The 16,578-nt window shown below is 27.9% G+C and overlaps 2 protein-coding genes across 2 annotated transcripts in view; one reads left to right on the top strand and one right to left on the bottom strand.

The window, feature by feature from the left end:
* Positions 1 to 16,578, top strand: part of LOC123296888 (dendritic arbor reduction protein 1) — a 379,251-nt gene that overhangs the window by 135,457 nt on the left and 227,216 nt on the right. The window lies entirely within an intron of this gene.
* LOC123296887 lies at positions 11,766 to 12,593 on the bottom strand. Its single transcript, XM_044878584.1, has 3 exons — positions 12,481 to 12,593; positions 12,244 to 12,363; positions 11,766 to 11,935 (listed from the first exon to the last, which is right to left on the bottom strand). The coding sequence occupies exons 1-3, from the start codon at positions 12,572 to 12,574 to the stop codon at positions 11,838 to 11,840; spliced, it is 312 nt and encodes a 103-aa protein (XP_044734519.1). The 5' UTR covers positions 12,575 to 12,593; the 3' UTR covers positions 11,766 to 11,837.

The following is a 16,578-nucleotide window of genomic DNA, read 5'->3' as shown; positions in this document are numbered from 1 at the left end:
CATAAAACATTAATGTTCAATTTTATGATATTTCTACAATAGATATATAAACTAATGTTAGTGACTAAACATTTTGTAACCAGTAAACAAGTATTTTTTTTTACAACATTTAATAATAATAGTCTTATAGTGAATAAATATTCGTCACAGATTATAAAATTTCTATAAACTATCGTAACAACAAAGTGGCTATTCTGCTATAGATACTATATAATATTTTGTAAAATATGTCTACAATTTAATATTTTATATATTCATACATCATGGATAATATGTATATTTATTATGTATTATTGGATGTATAATATACCTTTGAAATATACAAGTATATTATTGATCAATAAACTTGAAGGATTTCTGGGAAAAGAGTGAAAGTAGTTCTAGATTTTGTTTGGTATGTGATGTGTTGATGTTTGTCACGTAATAACCTTGCTTTTCTCAATTATTATAACTTTAAAATTATGTTAAGTCTTAATAATATGGTTCAACTGAGAAATAAGTATTCAGATGAAAACAAGTCCAAAAAAAATTCAAATGAAAAAGACTTTTGATCGAAGGTTAATAATTTCGGTTGAAAATCTACGAAAGCCGGTTAATATTATTGCTGAATGAAATAATATTAAAAAACCGCGAGGTGTCGTGCTTTTTTTGCTGGTTTGAATGATTGATTATACATGATAAGCTGAATCCATTTATAAATAATTAGTTTCCTAGGTAACATCGTCGGATTGCGATAAGGAAAATAGTATCAAAAATATCAGAAACGCTTAGTTAGAGTCTAAAAGGATGCCCATTATAGCTTAAAAAATAATTAAAATTAATAAAAAGTTAGAATATATTATGTTTCCATTCCACAATTAAAACTACTGAATTTTTTTAACGAATTAGACATCTTTGTTTTTTTTTCAAATCCTACACTATCATTTTAAAACGTAGCAAAAACTTAGCTAACGCACTTTTTAATACACGAAAGAAATTTTGCTATTTTATTTCCAATATAAGGTGCAACTTGTTGTCAAATTTTCTTTTTTTTCCGTTTGTATGTGTGCCTCTAACACAAGGAATTTGAAAGACGTATTACAAAGTGAAAATCACGTCTTGTTAGCTAGCAAATGTCGCCATTCTACGTAAGATGAGATAAAGACTTTTACTATCATCTATGGTTGAGTAAAAAGACGTTTCTTGTATAAAAAAAATCTTATCTTGTTTTCTATTGGAATACATGAATTCTGTTCATCAATTTTTGTTTTGAAAACATATATAACTGATTTTTTTCGGATATGATTAACATTTTCAATATGATATTACATTTCTATATTTGTGAACAAGATTTGTGAATCTGAATTATAAGTCATATTCAACTGGCTCAATTTTTTCACATTTGAATGTATTCATTTATTTGTACATTTCTCTGTAACTATAATAGAAGTTTAATTACACTTCTTGTAATAATTTAATATATTAAACATTAAACCATTTGACATAATCAGAAAATTATTATATTACATAACTGTTTAACTTTTGAATTGCTCTATGAAACTGACTATTCAGTGTGCATTATTAATCATAGTTTTATGTCTAAAAATATGCAAATCATAATTTTTTTTTAAATTGCAAAAATTTATTGTCAAAAATTTCAAATTTAATTGTCCGTCGTAGGCGTTTTTAATAGATCATAAAGTTATACAATTATTTTGAAATTGATCTGCTGTCTACAAAAAATGACTAACTTTTTTCGAGCGAATAACTCAATAACTTTTTTGTTTCAAATTTTCACACGCTTTTCTATTTGTTTGCGAACGCTGCATCTTCTCTTGGATGTTAAATGATTTTAAAAAAATCAACTCGTACGTTCTTGTAAAGATTTTCGCGTTTCGAGTTTGGCTTGTGCTCTGAGCCCGTGATGTGATCGCCTTGGGGATAGTCCTCCTTTGAAAACTAACCTTTTTCATGATGGCTTATGCACTAGTTATATTATACAATATTAGTACAAACAGCTGAATGTCACTATATTGTATGCATAGAAATAAAACCCAAAGGACTGCAAAGTGCCGGCTACAAAGAGAGGGCACAGAGAAAGTAGGTGCGTATAGTTGTCTTCAACTCTCTCATACGCCTGCAATTTATGTCTCTTTCTACCTCTCTCACTGTAGTCAAGAATTCACTTATTTCTTTATAATTGCATACCTTTTGTTTTAACCAAGTAGAAGGCACTCAGTGCCCCTAAATATATTTATATGCTAAATATTTTTTTGCACCGAAGCTTTATAATTGAAAAATTTCTGTTCAAGATCGTCAAAACTTTCAAAGTATCAAAAGATTTATCAATCAACAGAAATTCAAGTGAAATTTTATCTTTGATTTGATTTGCTTTAAATTAATTGCCGAACATTTTTTAAGTAATGTTACGTAACCAAAGTAAAAGTAACTGATAATCACAATACGTTAACTATACAGAGAGTTGTAAAAATATTCAATGTTCTGTTTTGAAATCTTTAGTGTTGCCTATCATAGTCTTAATTTTTAACCTTAGTTTGGTAATAAAAGTACTAACCTAATATTGTGTTTTTTAGTTATTACATTTTTTACTTATTTTTAATTGAGATTTTTTAATTATCTGAAAAGTAAGCCTTTATTGCCTCTATGTATCCGAACCAATTTCAACGAGTGATATTTCTATCGATTCGTAAACTATCTCAATAAAACTATCAACGCTTTCAAGGTGATAGCAACAGTCTCAATTTATACTTTGGCGCAGGGAAGTAAATTTTACATAACATTTTAACACGATAGCTTAAATTGAATAATTTTAAATATCATACTTACACACATGCAATTTTCCAAATTTCATCTTTTCTCAATAGTTAATCAATACACATTTAATTTGTTTCTGAGCTAAAAAAGTTAAAAAAAATCCGTGGTTTGATGTATCCTTGATACAGCCGTAAGTTTTACATGGATACGACTATGTATAACAAGATACTCATACTTACCGATTTCGTTCAACAGATGACGTTGTCGATACAGTAGTACTTATACTTACCGCCTACCAGAGGGCGTTTGTGAATGAGGACCTGTTCACAAAATGACCTCATATTAAAACGAAGGCATAGAGATATCCATGCCAAAAAAGAAAGAAAATTTATTGTTAAATTTTAATCACTATTCCACCTTGGTTCTGTTACAAACTTCATGTACTTGCAGTCTCGAAATCAAACAAAGATATACTATTTTCTATTTATAAAATAAAATAACTATAATAATATAAATTAATGATCCATATTATTATTTTATAAGACAAGACATAAAGACAACCATCAACCAACAACATACAAAAAATGAAACAAAGATAACGAATCAAAATAAAAATACATGATATTAACACACTAACTTGTAACATATTTTAATTGTGCAGGTCAAGTTTTTTTATTTTTATTTTTTAAATATTGTTTTTAATGATAACACAAACAAGATACACAGTGTAGAGTAGACGAAGTTGAAGAGAAGAATTAATAAAATTGAAAGTGAATTTAAAAAATAAAATATCATTTTGAAATTGTTGACAGTTTTCTGTTTTGTTTTTATATGCTACAGTCAATTTTACTAACTTTACCATAGAGTATTCACATGTAAGTATAGACAGACCTATTTGCTTTATGAATATCTGATTTTAACGTCATTCTGAGTAATTACATATTTAGTTACTCAATTGTATTAAGCCCTTAGATTCCGACGACACTCTCAAGTTTCTTCATTGAATTTTGAATTTTAGTTTCTTCATTGAAATATTCTAGAAATTACGAATCTGTTTTTAGATACCAATTGGTGGCTCAGTTGGTTAAGATGTAATCGTTTCCGTCCGCGGTATGCCCAGGGTAGAGGGCTCGATTTCCGCCGTCGCAACAAAAAATAATTTAATTATTAGTCGTCATGGGCTGGTGTAGTAGTGCATGGTATACGCATGAAGGAGGTGCACTCAGCCTCTGAAATTGAAGAGCTGATAAATGAAATTATCAGCGGAAAAGGTGGTAAAAAAACATGTATGGTATCAAAATGGGCTCTATAGCCTAAGTGTGTCCCTCGTGGACAGCCAATATAACCTAACCTAACCTTTGATACCAATATAATAAGTGCACTTTATATTAGAATTTGATATTATTGAAATAATTATTGGAGTCCTAGATTAGTTAGTCACATGAATAAGTCTACTTTAGTACAATGTCTATAGATTGATAACTTCCTTTATTTTTTATTTCTCATTAAAAAGTTACTTTTTTTTGATTAGTTAGACATACATTTGCGTTTCATTTTCATATCTTGTTTTCTCCTACAATACCCATATAAATACCTTACAGCTTGTATTAAATGAATGGATTTTTTAACTTTGTATAAAAGATTATATTTTTTTATTGAATTAAATATGTTGTTATTATTATCAACTAAATTCAATACATATTAAATATTCTTTTTTTTCTATAAGAAACGTGGTGTGATCACTATAATAAACTCAATCGACCATTTGATTTATAGCTTTTGGAAAAAAAATGTACCACATATGGTTGAACATAGTATGTTTCTTTTATTCTATTTAACTTTTTCATAATATTATTTCGAAAAAAAAAATTGTTTAGAACATAACCATATGTAGAGGATAAATGCTTTTAAAAGTCAGTCCAATAATTTCAACTGCAAGAAAACAGCTTTTTTATGGTTCGATAGCATTGTAACACTCAAGCAAGCCTGAAAAGCTCTATATACTTGTTGCTGAGGGATTCGTTTAAAACATAACCATCCATGCACGGGGAATTCAATTTTCTGGCCGAGGGTCTTAATATATTATGTTTTCAGATAATCTGATAACATTCATTGACTTGGTTGCCACACTAAACAAAATCTTCTTAGTACCAACCGATATGAGGTTGTCTCAACCTCATCTCGAAATCAAATATGGTGAATAGTGCCACGAATATGATACAACTATCGGACGGGTTTGAGTGGTGAAGTTGACACAAACGCATGAATTGTTTATATGAAAGTTATATACTGTCTAACAAAATACTGTTGTTTTGAAACGCAACATAGTTTAAAACAATCTTTTTTTGATTGGTTTACCACTTATAAATATTATAACAAAATACTTATGTGATTGTCACAACTACATGAGCAGGTAAAGTAGGTAAGTCTACAGCTTAATCAACTGCGCTACCCATGCTTGTTATATATATACCAAAACTGGTATTTATTATAAAAAGGATCAATAAGTTTATTTCAAACCTTCTGTAAGTTAGTAACAATAATCTTCAAGTAGTTGGCTCAATCACATATGGACTATACATGATAGATATGTGATCATTATAACCAAATTCTCTATTTAAAGCAAATGCAAAGAAAATTCCTTTTAATTCGTCGAGTCGCTTTATTTACACGATTATATATTCCAACTAAGTACAATTTTATTTTCCATCAATAAAGTGAATGACTTTTAACTGAAATCAATTTTTTTCATAGAAGTACGATTTTGTTTGTTTAACTTCAGTGATTTTGTATCAATGAATTCATATTTTAAATTAAATCCCTTTCTATTGTAAATACAAATATTTAGCTGTACTTGTTCTAATTGTTAGGCAGTACTTTATTTCAATATAAAACAACCAACTTCGGAATGAGATTGTCATTATTTAATTTTTTTCAGTGCATTTATTTCCTTTTCATTTTATCGCTCTTTTTAGGTCCCTTTAAATTGCAAAATTATTGGTCTTGAAGTCTTCTTATTCACCAGAGTTTGTTGCTTCTGGAAATACATACATTTTGAAACACTTTTAGCCCAAAAGGTGTTGATTGGAACATAGAGACTACTATATCGGCAAAGGTATTTTTTAGATTTATTTTAAACCTTTTCAGATATTTAATATTGTCATTTTAGGTAAATAAATACATAAAAACACAAGAAGTTAAATTAAAATTGATGAAGTTTAAAAAAACATTGATTGTAAAATATGATGTCGTGTGTTTTGCTTTCTACTACATGTTTTAAAAAAATATAATCTTCATCACAATATATTTAGACTTAATAAACGTAAGCACAGGCATTTTAAATGACGTTATACGAGTATATACCCATTTGATGGAGACATCGATAGTTGATCAAGAAACAAACCTGACAGTCACTATAGTTAAGTTAGTGTGTTAAAGCAGATCATAGGTGCTAATGTACTAAATTTTATTTGGTTCAAAATTGTTTTTTCTATAAAATGTTTTTAAAACTGTTTGCACTTTAAGCTTAAAATGGGACATTTAAGTACTTTTAAACCGCATATACAGGATGGGTAATTTTTATCTATAATGACTAATAGCTCGTTTGGTAGCTAAACAATCAAAAAATAACTTAAACAAAAGTCGCAGAGTATATTAACCAATTTTTTGAGGGACATCATGGTCTGACATCCGATTGAACCTAGTTCTTCAGGTTTTCTAAAAGCCAATTTACATCTTGAACGTTAAGAGATAGAACACTTTGAATTAGAAAGTTGATCCTCATAAAAAACTGACATTTTTCATCTAAACCATTTTTTCGATAATCGTCAGGTTTCGGAGGAAATGGGACTTTAATCGAAAGAAAACACACTAAATGCGGAAAAATGCTTTAGTTAAAAGTTGTCCAGGACAATAGAGAAAATTCGCCTGTGTCCATGACTTTGGCTTACAATTATCTATAAACTTTAAGCATTTTTCGATTAAATGCAATAATGACGTTTTTCGAAAAAATGATTTAAACAAAAATCACTACTTTTTTTATACAGACTTTCTTCGGCGGGGCATTTATGAAGCCCGTCAATCAAAACAGGCACTGGGGACACTGAGACCAGTCTTCTCAGGGAAAAAAATGGGAAAAAATTGCATGCGAAATGAAAAGGATTTTGTATGTTCAGTCAATGACGTTCTAAATTAATGCTCTTGCAGAAAACTAGCCAATTTTCGTTCTTGAACTTACTGAATATAGACAATTTTAATGCTATTATTAACCTTTTTAAGCTTTAAGCAATTTTTGAATACAGCAAAAAAGACAATTAAGAAAAATATCTTTATGATTTCAAGCTTTAATTGTTAATGCGATGTTTGATCACCAATTTGTTGAATCAGGTTAAAATATGTGATTGTCTGATAATGTTACTATTTTACACACTTATTTATGTGTTATTGTATGTACAAATACTATGTAAAAGATAAAACAGACCTAATAATAATATTCACACATTCAAACATTTTAAAACAGCATTTTATTTTGATTCAATAAATATAAATATAATGGTTAAGTCAGTTTACAACAACAAGAAACAACAATCAACATACAAGCTGAACCAGTAACCAATACTTACTTAGTTTAAGTTAGTTAGTTAGGCAAGCAACTTTTGTTCCAATTTATGAGCAAACCTTCATCTGATTATCAATCGAGTGTAAACTAACACATACTCTGTGTCAGGTAATTAAATAGAATATAACGATCGGATTCTAGATATGGAATTCGACATCGACATCGACATTATATGTTATGTATGTGTTCCACAAGCACCTATAGCTGGTTTAGTTTATACATTTATATTTATTGGATTTGTATATTTACCTACAGTGTGTTTCAAGGTAGTGATGTAATGCTTAATTTTATTTTTGTCCCTCTGTGAAGGTATTTATCAGGAAAAATCACAATTAATTAAAACAACGGCAGTTTTTTATGTGATTATTGTTTATCAGACAATTCATTCATACATTCGAACAATATTTTTGTAAAATACTGTGGTTCCTTAAAATATATCTATTAATTAAAAGCATACTGAAGCCTTCTTTAAGCCTGTTATCAAATTTTTATTTATAGGCCAATAAAGATTTTAGGAAGCTGATATTCAGTTAATTGATGAATCTGTATTAGTCCTATTAGTCCGAGAGCCCGCTGAAACAATTTTCAATATACTCCAAAGTGTAGTACATTTATATATACTTATACATTTATATATAAATTTATTATAAAAGAATAAATTTTTTTACCATACCTTCAGCTAATCGTTGATAACTTCAAACTACTCTCAAAGTGTAAATGTTTTTTAACACACAGGTAGCATTATCGCGTAACACCTTCAAACTTTAAGTTACTTTTAAAATATTCAGCGCCTATCATGACATCAATGAGTGAAACCACAAGACTTCTCAGAATGATACCATATGTATTCGCAAAATGAATTTATTGTTAATAATCCTGAAACATCCTGTTATTTTGTTTCTTAAATATATACTTATATCTACTTTTTGTCGTGTTAAAATATTATTATTCCTTTTTACACCGGATATATGTTTGGAGAAAAAAAGTGATGATATGTATCTCTTTTCAGAAAGAAAAAAAATGGCATCAAATTTATAATAAAATAAATTGGAATAGTTTTTTTGTGGATTTTTTATTTCTATATCAAGTGATTATTTCTTTTTTGTCTCTTAATTAGTGCAAGAGAACTCTATTTTATCTATAAAATTCAATTTATTGTTAATTAAAAATTATGCTGAAAATGATAATTATAATTATCGTTGGGGGATTTTGTTAATTAAATGCAGAGGTAAACTTTTAAAATGAGTCCTTTTTGTTTTTTTTTTTTTAATATTTAAAATCAATTCAGGTTTTTTTAATGTGTACGATTTAAGCTTATCAATAAAGTTTGTTTCTTTGAAACGAGTTGCCGTTTTATGTTTTTTCTTACGCCGTCAAAATAATTACTATTAATTACATTTTTATCTTTCGTGTATTAATTTCACTGCATAAAAAAGTCAATGTTTTAGATAAAAATATCGAAATCGTTCTCATATTCTTTAAAAAGGTTTATCCAGCTTTGAAATTTTTATGGATGAATTATAAAGTATTACTTTCAACTCGTGAGCGTTGAATTGGATTTTTATCTCTTTTTTTCATAAGTAAGTTGATTTTGCTGGCAGAACGAATTTCGTATCCAATGTGGCGGGGAAAACATGATACTGAAACTTTTTTTTTATTCTTTTATCATGCCATGTTTGAAGAAAGAAGCTTTGTATTTTAGAATACAAAGCTTCCAGTATTATATCGGAAAATAATGAATGAAATAAAGTAAATGGTTTTGATCAAACGTTCACGTTTCATAGCTTTTCTTGAGAATGCTAATTTTGTTCTTAACTTCTCAACATTATGTAATTTGTTTGAGAATAAAAATATTAGTCAACTCTCGATAAAAACGTGTAGACCATGGAACAACATCATAATACACCAAGCGCACAGCCTGATGTACCTAGAATAAATCCCATCGATTAAGCGTGAAGACGTTCTTTACATATTTTCTACAAAAATATGTTACAAATTTTTGTAGAAAATTAACTGATCTACAAAAATTGTCTCCTTCGTTTAACAGATTACTGTCAGCGTTTAAAGATATTCGTAACCAAAGTTTAAAGCATATCGATTTTCGAAGTTTTTAATAATTGTCTTAGTTAATATGATTTTAATTCGTTTAATTTTTACAAATTCAAGGATAAAAAAACTTGTCCGCCCAATTTAGTAAACAAAATTCTTTATATTTTTCCTTAACAGCGTATTTTCTTGCCAAACCGTGGGTGCAAATGTACCTCCTTGCACCCACCTCCCTGCGCTCATGAGCAATTCTACTTTATCTACCCTTTCAAAATAATTTTTGTCAAAAACTTCACCTCTATTCGATTAGCAATATTTAATACAAATTTTTTTTCTTTTCGTATTACTTAAAAGCCTTTTTTTTCCCAATTACATCTTAAGTAACTACATATTACCTTTATAAAGTTGAATAATATTCGTTAAAAAAAAAAAGTGGTATTTTTATGACTTGTACATAAAATGTCACAAGAAGATGATTGGCTCTTGTCACATTATATCTAAAATGCCATGGGACATTATAAACACTTTTTGTATAATACAGGTTATATAGTTATTACAGCACACAATGGTTTATAATAGAATTCATTGAAAGACGATACATCTTCATTCATAAAATGAAATCTCATTCAAAAAGCCTATAGTAAGTATATATAGAAACCATATTATAATAGGCCTGCTGTCAGTGATACCTCTTACATTCAAATGTATTTAGATTGGTCTTTACTTTGTATGGATACAAATATTTCATTCTTAATTTCAAATGCTTATCTAAATACTCGTTGGTTAAAAATAGGCTTTTAAAATTGATTTGGAATGAGTTTTACAATATAAGTTAGACCTTAATAAAGACCTAAAATCAATTAAATTCTGTATTAATTAAGAAATGATGATTATGATCTTTTTTTAAACATTTTTAACTTGGATCCATTACTTGCATTGGTCAATGTAATGGAAATTTGTTAGGTTTAGATCTTCAAAAGTTTGTGTGTCCTACCATTTCGTGGGCTACTAATAAAAAGTTAAATGCAGATCTTTCAAAGCTAAATCTTACTCGAATTAATAGTCTACAGTACAGCGACGTGGTATAGTTTCGTGATTAACACACTTACGAAACTTCGTGAGTGACTTCATTTCAGTGTAACTTAAAACCTTTACATTTATGAAAACTTTGAAATTGGGACAATTTCAATATGGGGAAGAAGGGAAACAAGTCACGACCTAATGAAAAAATATGAACAATCGTTTGCTTTCTTCTTGAATGCAAGATATATGAATATAATATAAGAGAAAATAATAGTGGCCAGAAAAATATTGGGCCGTTTGGTGACCTCCAAAATGTCGGAAAAACGATGGTATGAAAATTTATGAACAACCGGCTAATTTTTACACAGTTGTTTAATACATATAAGTAAAATTAAATGTACATACTGGCTTACATATTTCATGAGCCGTTTTCTCAGACCTACGCGTTAAACATGTCAGTTTAACAACTATTTGTTTTATTATGCTAACGCCACAATTTCCAAAGTTTTTGTAAATAAAAATGTTTTAGGTTACACTGAAATGAAGCCACTCACGAAGTTTCGCGAGTGTGTTAGTCATGCTGTAGACTATAAAGTATTGTCTTTGAAATAAGAAAACCATTCAAATAAATTCTGTATTCAGGTATTTCGATAATTAATTATTCAAAAACCGAATAAATTAATTACAAAAAAAAAAAAATTAGTTATTTATCAATAATCATCCTTTTATACGTCTTTTGTGATAATCTATATCGATTTTCTATACGGTTTAAGAGAAATTAACTATTAAAGTCAGTAATTTTTATCAAAAAAAAGTTTTTCATTTTCATGCAGTGCTCTCAATTTCAAAATAATTTTTAAGGTTAAAACTAGGAATATTTATAAAAAATTTTATGCTAATGGTTACGTTTTTAAAAACCCTTATTGATTAAAAAATCCACATTTAATCCGACTTTCTCATAAACCACCATGTAAAAAGGGCTGCTTTTAACGATTAATTTATCGTAAACCGTTCAGAGAATCGACTTGCAATTTATACAGAAAACGCATGAAATACTCTAGCAAAAAACTGAAATTTTGTGTATCAATTAATACACAAAATTTTAGTTTTTTGTTAACACTTTTGTTCTGGTATCGACACTGATTACGATCTTTTATGAACATTTAAACATGGATTCATTAGTTGGTCAATTCAATGAAAACTTACTCGAATAAAACTAATGCCTTGAAAATAAATAGAACCTTTCTAGAAAAGTTCATATTTTTTAATTCTTATTTACAAGTTTTATTTATTACATTTTTGTATGTAAAAATAGCTTAAACTTATTATCTTATCAAAATATTAGAGGTTTACAAATTAAATTTTTCAAATTTTTTGTGGATTTATTTTATTGTTATCAACAGCAACAATTCATCATATATTCATAATCACGACATAATCCTCTAGTATCCAATGGACAACTTAAATGTCCTGGGCATGATATTGGTAAGCTCTCTGAAAATAATTACAGATATATTATTTATTTTATTAAATATCTAATATAATTCAAATCTCTTTTATAACACAGAAAGTACTTAAAGTTGAAAACTTCTAGAAAGGTAAGAAGAATTTCTAGAAATTTTCTGCCGTACAATTAAAAACTAATAGTTTAAGCCTTGTTTCCACGGTGATGTCTTTATCTCCTAATTAAGAGATTAACCAATTTGAATAAGGGATATTTTTATTGCCATCAAAGCATGGCATATCCCATACCAAACTGGTTGAAATATAAATCTACCAAAGCTTAACGAATAATTACTTACCGAACAGCCGAGCACACCCACAGCAGTATCCATGAATTATAGCTGGATCGTCATTGCAATAATGTGATGGACACCCCGTGCATCGTTGATTATTTAAGTTCAAAAAATTAGGCAATCGAACTAGAAAATTATTCAAAATAATAATGAAGAGATTTTATGAGAGTATTTTATGTTTATAATAGATGAACTTCCGCAAATCAATAAATCAATAATTTCCAATCAATAATAAATACATACATCTACGTCCAATACGTGCTTCTGGTTCTCCTTTAACTGTTTCTAGCATCATAATAGATGATGAAATTATTAACAATATTACAATATAATTCATCGTTTCTAAATAATTTTTTTGTTATATTTATTATTCTAATACTTATAAACACTAAATCATTTTTGTTGTAAACACCTTGTTTTTATAGGGTAATTAACGCTTTAAGGTAATTAGTAAAATTTTTGAGTCATATTTTATAATATTTAATATTTTAACCCAAATTGTTTTGATAATTTTTTCATCGTATTTATAAAATATGAGCTAGTTTTACCGTGTCTAGCAGCAATGCAATTATTCTCTTGTAGCATTGAATTCGTCTGTTGCGTTTATCTAATTCCTGTCGTAATTATGACTACATAGTATTGCGTTTTAGGCGCGTTTTAATTAGAGAAATTAAGACGATAAGACTGATTTTTCAAAGAAAAAATTTTGTGAATCAAAAGTGAATACCGTTCAAAGTACAAAAAGTATGGCTTCTGTCTGAAAATGATTCATTTTTCGATAAATTCCAAAGAAAGCAAGCACATGGTTTTCAGAATCATCAACACATGTTTCAATATGATGTTTTTGTAAAAATATAAAACTTTTATGAAAGACCTTGTATGATATAAACCTTTGATGTTTCAAAAGCCTTATCATTTCTAGACATAATTACTTTTGTAAAATACTATAATATGAAGTTGAATTTTTATTTTTCAAATGCGCACACAAAGGACAATATTCTTAAAGGTCATGACATGTAAACATTGAGTTTTATGACTATCACAAAACTCGTTTTCATTTTTCATATTTTCACAAAAGTGATCATGCTATGATTTTATGATACAGACGGGATTGTTTTAAGGTTATTGAATCATTAACTCTTTGTTCAACAGTCAAACTTACTTCATGAAAAATTCCCTTCTTCATTTTTTTAACCTCGAAAACATTTTACAATGCAAAGAAACAATTGCATTTCAAGCAAGTTGAAGTCAAAACCACTTTCTCCTAAAACCTCTATACTTTACAACAACTTCTGTCTACCTTCTTATGTTTGAAAGTCCTGCAGGCATTTCAAAGTAATTGCAAAGTAATTAAACTTCTTTATCATATTTTTTACTCAATGTAAGATGTTTTGACTTTTATCAATGGGAATAGCTTTTGAAGGGGCCAACAGCTATGGTCTTTTTAACCCGTAGTCGTTATAAGCGGGATGCACATTTTTATATAAAAGTGAAATTATGTCCATATGTTATTATCAAAATATTTTTTCATAAGACAAAACGATATTCTGTCATGAGGACTATTTCTCCAGTGAAAACTTAAAAACTTTAAACTTTGGAATAACTAGGCTTCGGCAGTGGAGCTCGTTGCGCTCGCATCTTGGTTTAATAAATACCTATGCAACAATTTTAGATAAATATGGTGGGAGCATAAATAAATACATTTGAATGGTAAGATGTAATGCAATATATTATTTATATGCGTTTCCACCATTCATTTCATGGATTTTAATTTTTTTTCGGAACCATCAAAAACATTTTATGGTGGACCGAATAGTGAATCTGAGCCATCTTCACATCCACTTTAACACACACACAAAATTTCATCAAAATCAATCCATCCATTTCGGGGGAGTTCCAAAAGAAGTTTTCACTTCAAAAACATGCTATTTGATCTTGAATGAAATTAATTCGATAAAAATGATTTACTTGGACAGACACAAAAGACGATAGTAGTAGACAATTGTAACATTATGACGGTGAAATCTTAATTGTACAACCCGATAACTGATTCCAGTTGTACATTTTTCTAAATCACCTGTATCGGTAGACTTAACTGGTGAGAATTATAAGAATAAAAAAAGAATTAAAAGTATTTATATGGTTATTTTGTATTATAGTAAAAATACCTGTAGGCATTTTTAATAGTTTTTAAATGTTTGCATTTCCCATACACACATAATACACTAACGTTGTGACTATTGTACGTTCTTATTAACTTCTACTGTTGCTGTTAGTTAAAGTAACCACAAAGATTGAACGAACGTATGTTAGTAAACATAATTTAGCTGTCAAATAGCCATCACATATTTATACTATTTAGTTGATAAGTCAATAACAATAACAATATATAGCTGTAGTGGTGGATATGACCGTAAAAGGCCAGAACAAACAGCTTTCTAATTATCTCAAATATTGCCAAAATATGTGTCAGCTAAAATTTCGAAAAACTAATTTATTTGCATGTCATATTTTTTTTTCATCTATTTCTAACTGGTCCTTAAAAATAGTTTATAAAAATAAACACTTTACTAAGTTACTTGTGCAAATGTCAATCCTAGTAGCTCAGTTGGTTAAGGCATTAATTCCGTTCGTGGTATTCCTAGGGTAAGAGGTTCAATTTCCGCCGTTACAACAAAAAATTATTGAATTAATAGTTATGATGGGCTGGTGTAGTGTATGGTATATGCATGGAGGTAGTGCACTCAGGAAATAATTGGGGAGCTGATAAATGAAATTATCAGTGGAAATATAGCCAATATAACCTAGCCTATCCCAACCTAATTGTGGAAATATCCTGTTTTGACAGTGTCGAATATCAGATCTAGTATTGTTTTACAAATTTACCAAATTCCTACACGATTATCGTCTTCTTTTTCTTCTTTTCTAACCACCCTTTTTCTTCGATAAAAACGGTTTCTCTCAAAGCATGAAAATTCAAAGCACTTCAAAAAGTCAATATATAACTCATATTTTTCGATTTTCGGGATTGAAATAACCAGTTTTTAAATAGAAATTTTACACAAGCACAAATTCTACAAATATTTTTAAATGAATGTATATAAAAACGTTTCGATGGTCGTGACATTTACCGTAACTACATAATTATTATAAAAATTATTATTAATTTTATGATTACATTTGTTAATTTCTTCGTTAATGCGAAAATAATAATAATTGCAAATAATAAATTTTATAAAACGATAAAAATTTCTTTGAAAAGTTATTTTTATCAAGTTTAAACGTAAATATTTATTATATAAGAATACCCATTGGTTTCGATTCAATGGAATAGAAGGGAATGCATCTCCGGTCAAGAACGATACTTAGAGAGGAAAATAAATTAAGGAGTTGTTTAGTAAATAAAACTGTGCTTTAACATTTTTGAAACCATACCTTCATTTCAAACATAAGTAATAATTTATTATTAAATTTTTTCAGGAAATAAATATTGATGAAATTTAAAAAGTTCATGTCGAATTAATTTCTATTTTGTCCAATAACCAACCATATGTAAAAAAATTATTAATAAAATTATCATCAATTCATTTAATTTTTATAGCAAAACTTATTTGATGGCAATATTAAAATGTAATTAATATTCATAATTTTTTAATAATTTTGGCAAATTGTCATATTAATTTTATTACTAAAATAAATTTATAACAATTTTTTACCAAATAAATTAATAAAAATTATTAATATATTAAAATTTTATAGAAAACCTACACAATAAAGAAAAGAATTTTTATGTTAAATTTATTAATGACAAATCAAAATTATTATCATCTATAAATTTCAGACATATTTTTTTTTTGGTGTTGAATAAATTTTCAAATATAAAGTCAATTCAGACCCACAAACAAATAATTTTTTAATAACTCATCGTTCAATAAACATACAAAATTACGATGTGTAATGAGTTATTAGGAAACAATCTGCTTGTAGCTCTGAAATGAGTTTATAATAATTCGACTTCTAAATATAATATTTAGTAGTTTTGAATTTTTTATATGTTCTGTATATTGTACGCTTTTGAAGTATGTCGGATCGCAGCAGGCCTTATATTATCATTACTTGATAAATATATCATCGAAGAAATAAATTCATATTTTATATACATATGTTTAATTTTTTTTTTACATTTTGTATTTAAATAAATTGTATTTTTGCTTTGATTACAGTGAAATGTGTTCCTGACTCTAGTAAGAAATTCCAAGAAAATGAGACTCAATTCTCATTTTTTCAACATTCTAAATGTGTAATCCGGTCTATTAACGTATTTAAATATGTTTAACTGTA

This window comes from Chrysoperla carnea, chromosome 3 (assembly GCF_905475395.1).
Source record: "Chrysoperla carnea chromosome 3, inChrCarn1.1, whole genome shotgun sequence".
Classification (NCBI taxonomy): Eukaryota; Metazoa; Arthropoda; class Insecta; order Neuroptera; family Chrysopidae; genus Chrysoperla; species Chrysoperla carnea.
The sequence above is the reverse complement of the archived record's forward strand: the minus strand, read 5'-3'. Positions and strand labels throughout refer to the sequence as shown.

What these genes read in the sequence shown, in the direction of transcription:
- LOC123296887 (XM_044878584.1), bottom strand. Translation starts at nt 12,574, where the DNA reads ATGAATTATATTGTAATATTGTTAATAATTTCATCATCTATTATGATG. An exon ending in AGCACGTATTGGACGTAGAT is followed by an intron (nt 12,364 to 12,480) that starts GTATGTATTTAT and finishes ATAATTTTCTAG; the next exon opens with TTCGATTGCCTAATTTTTTG. An exon ending in TGGGTGTGCTCGGCTGTTCG is followed by an intron (nt 11,936 to 12,243) that starts GTAAGTAATTAT and finishes AATTATTTTCAG; the next exon opens with AGAGCTTACCAATATCATGC.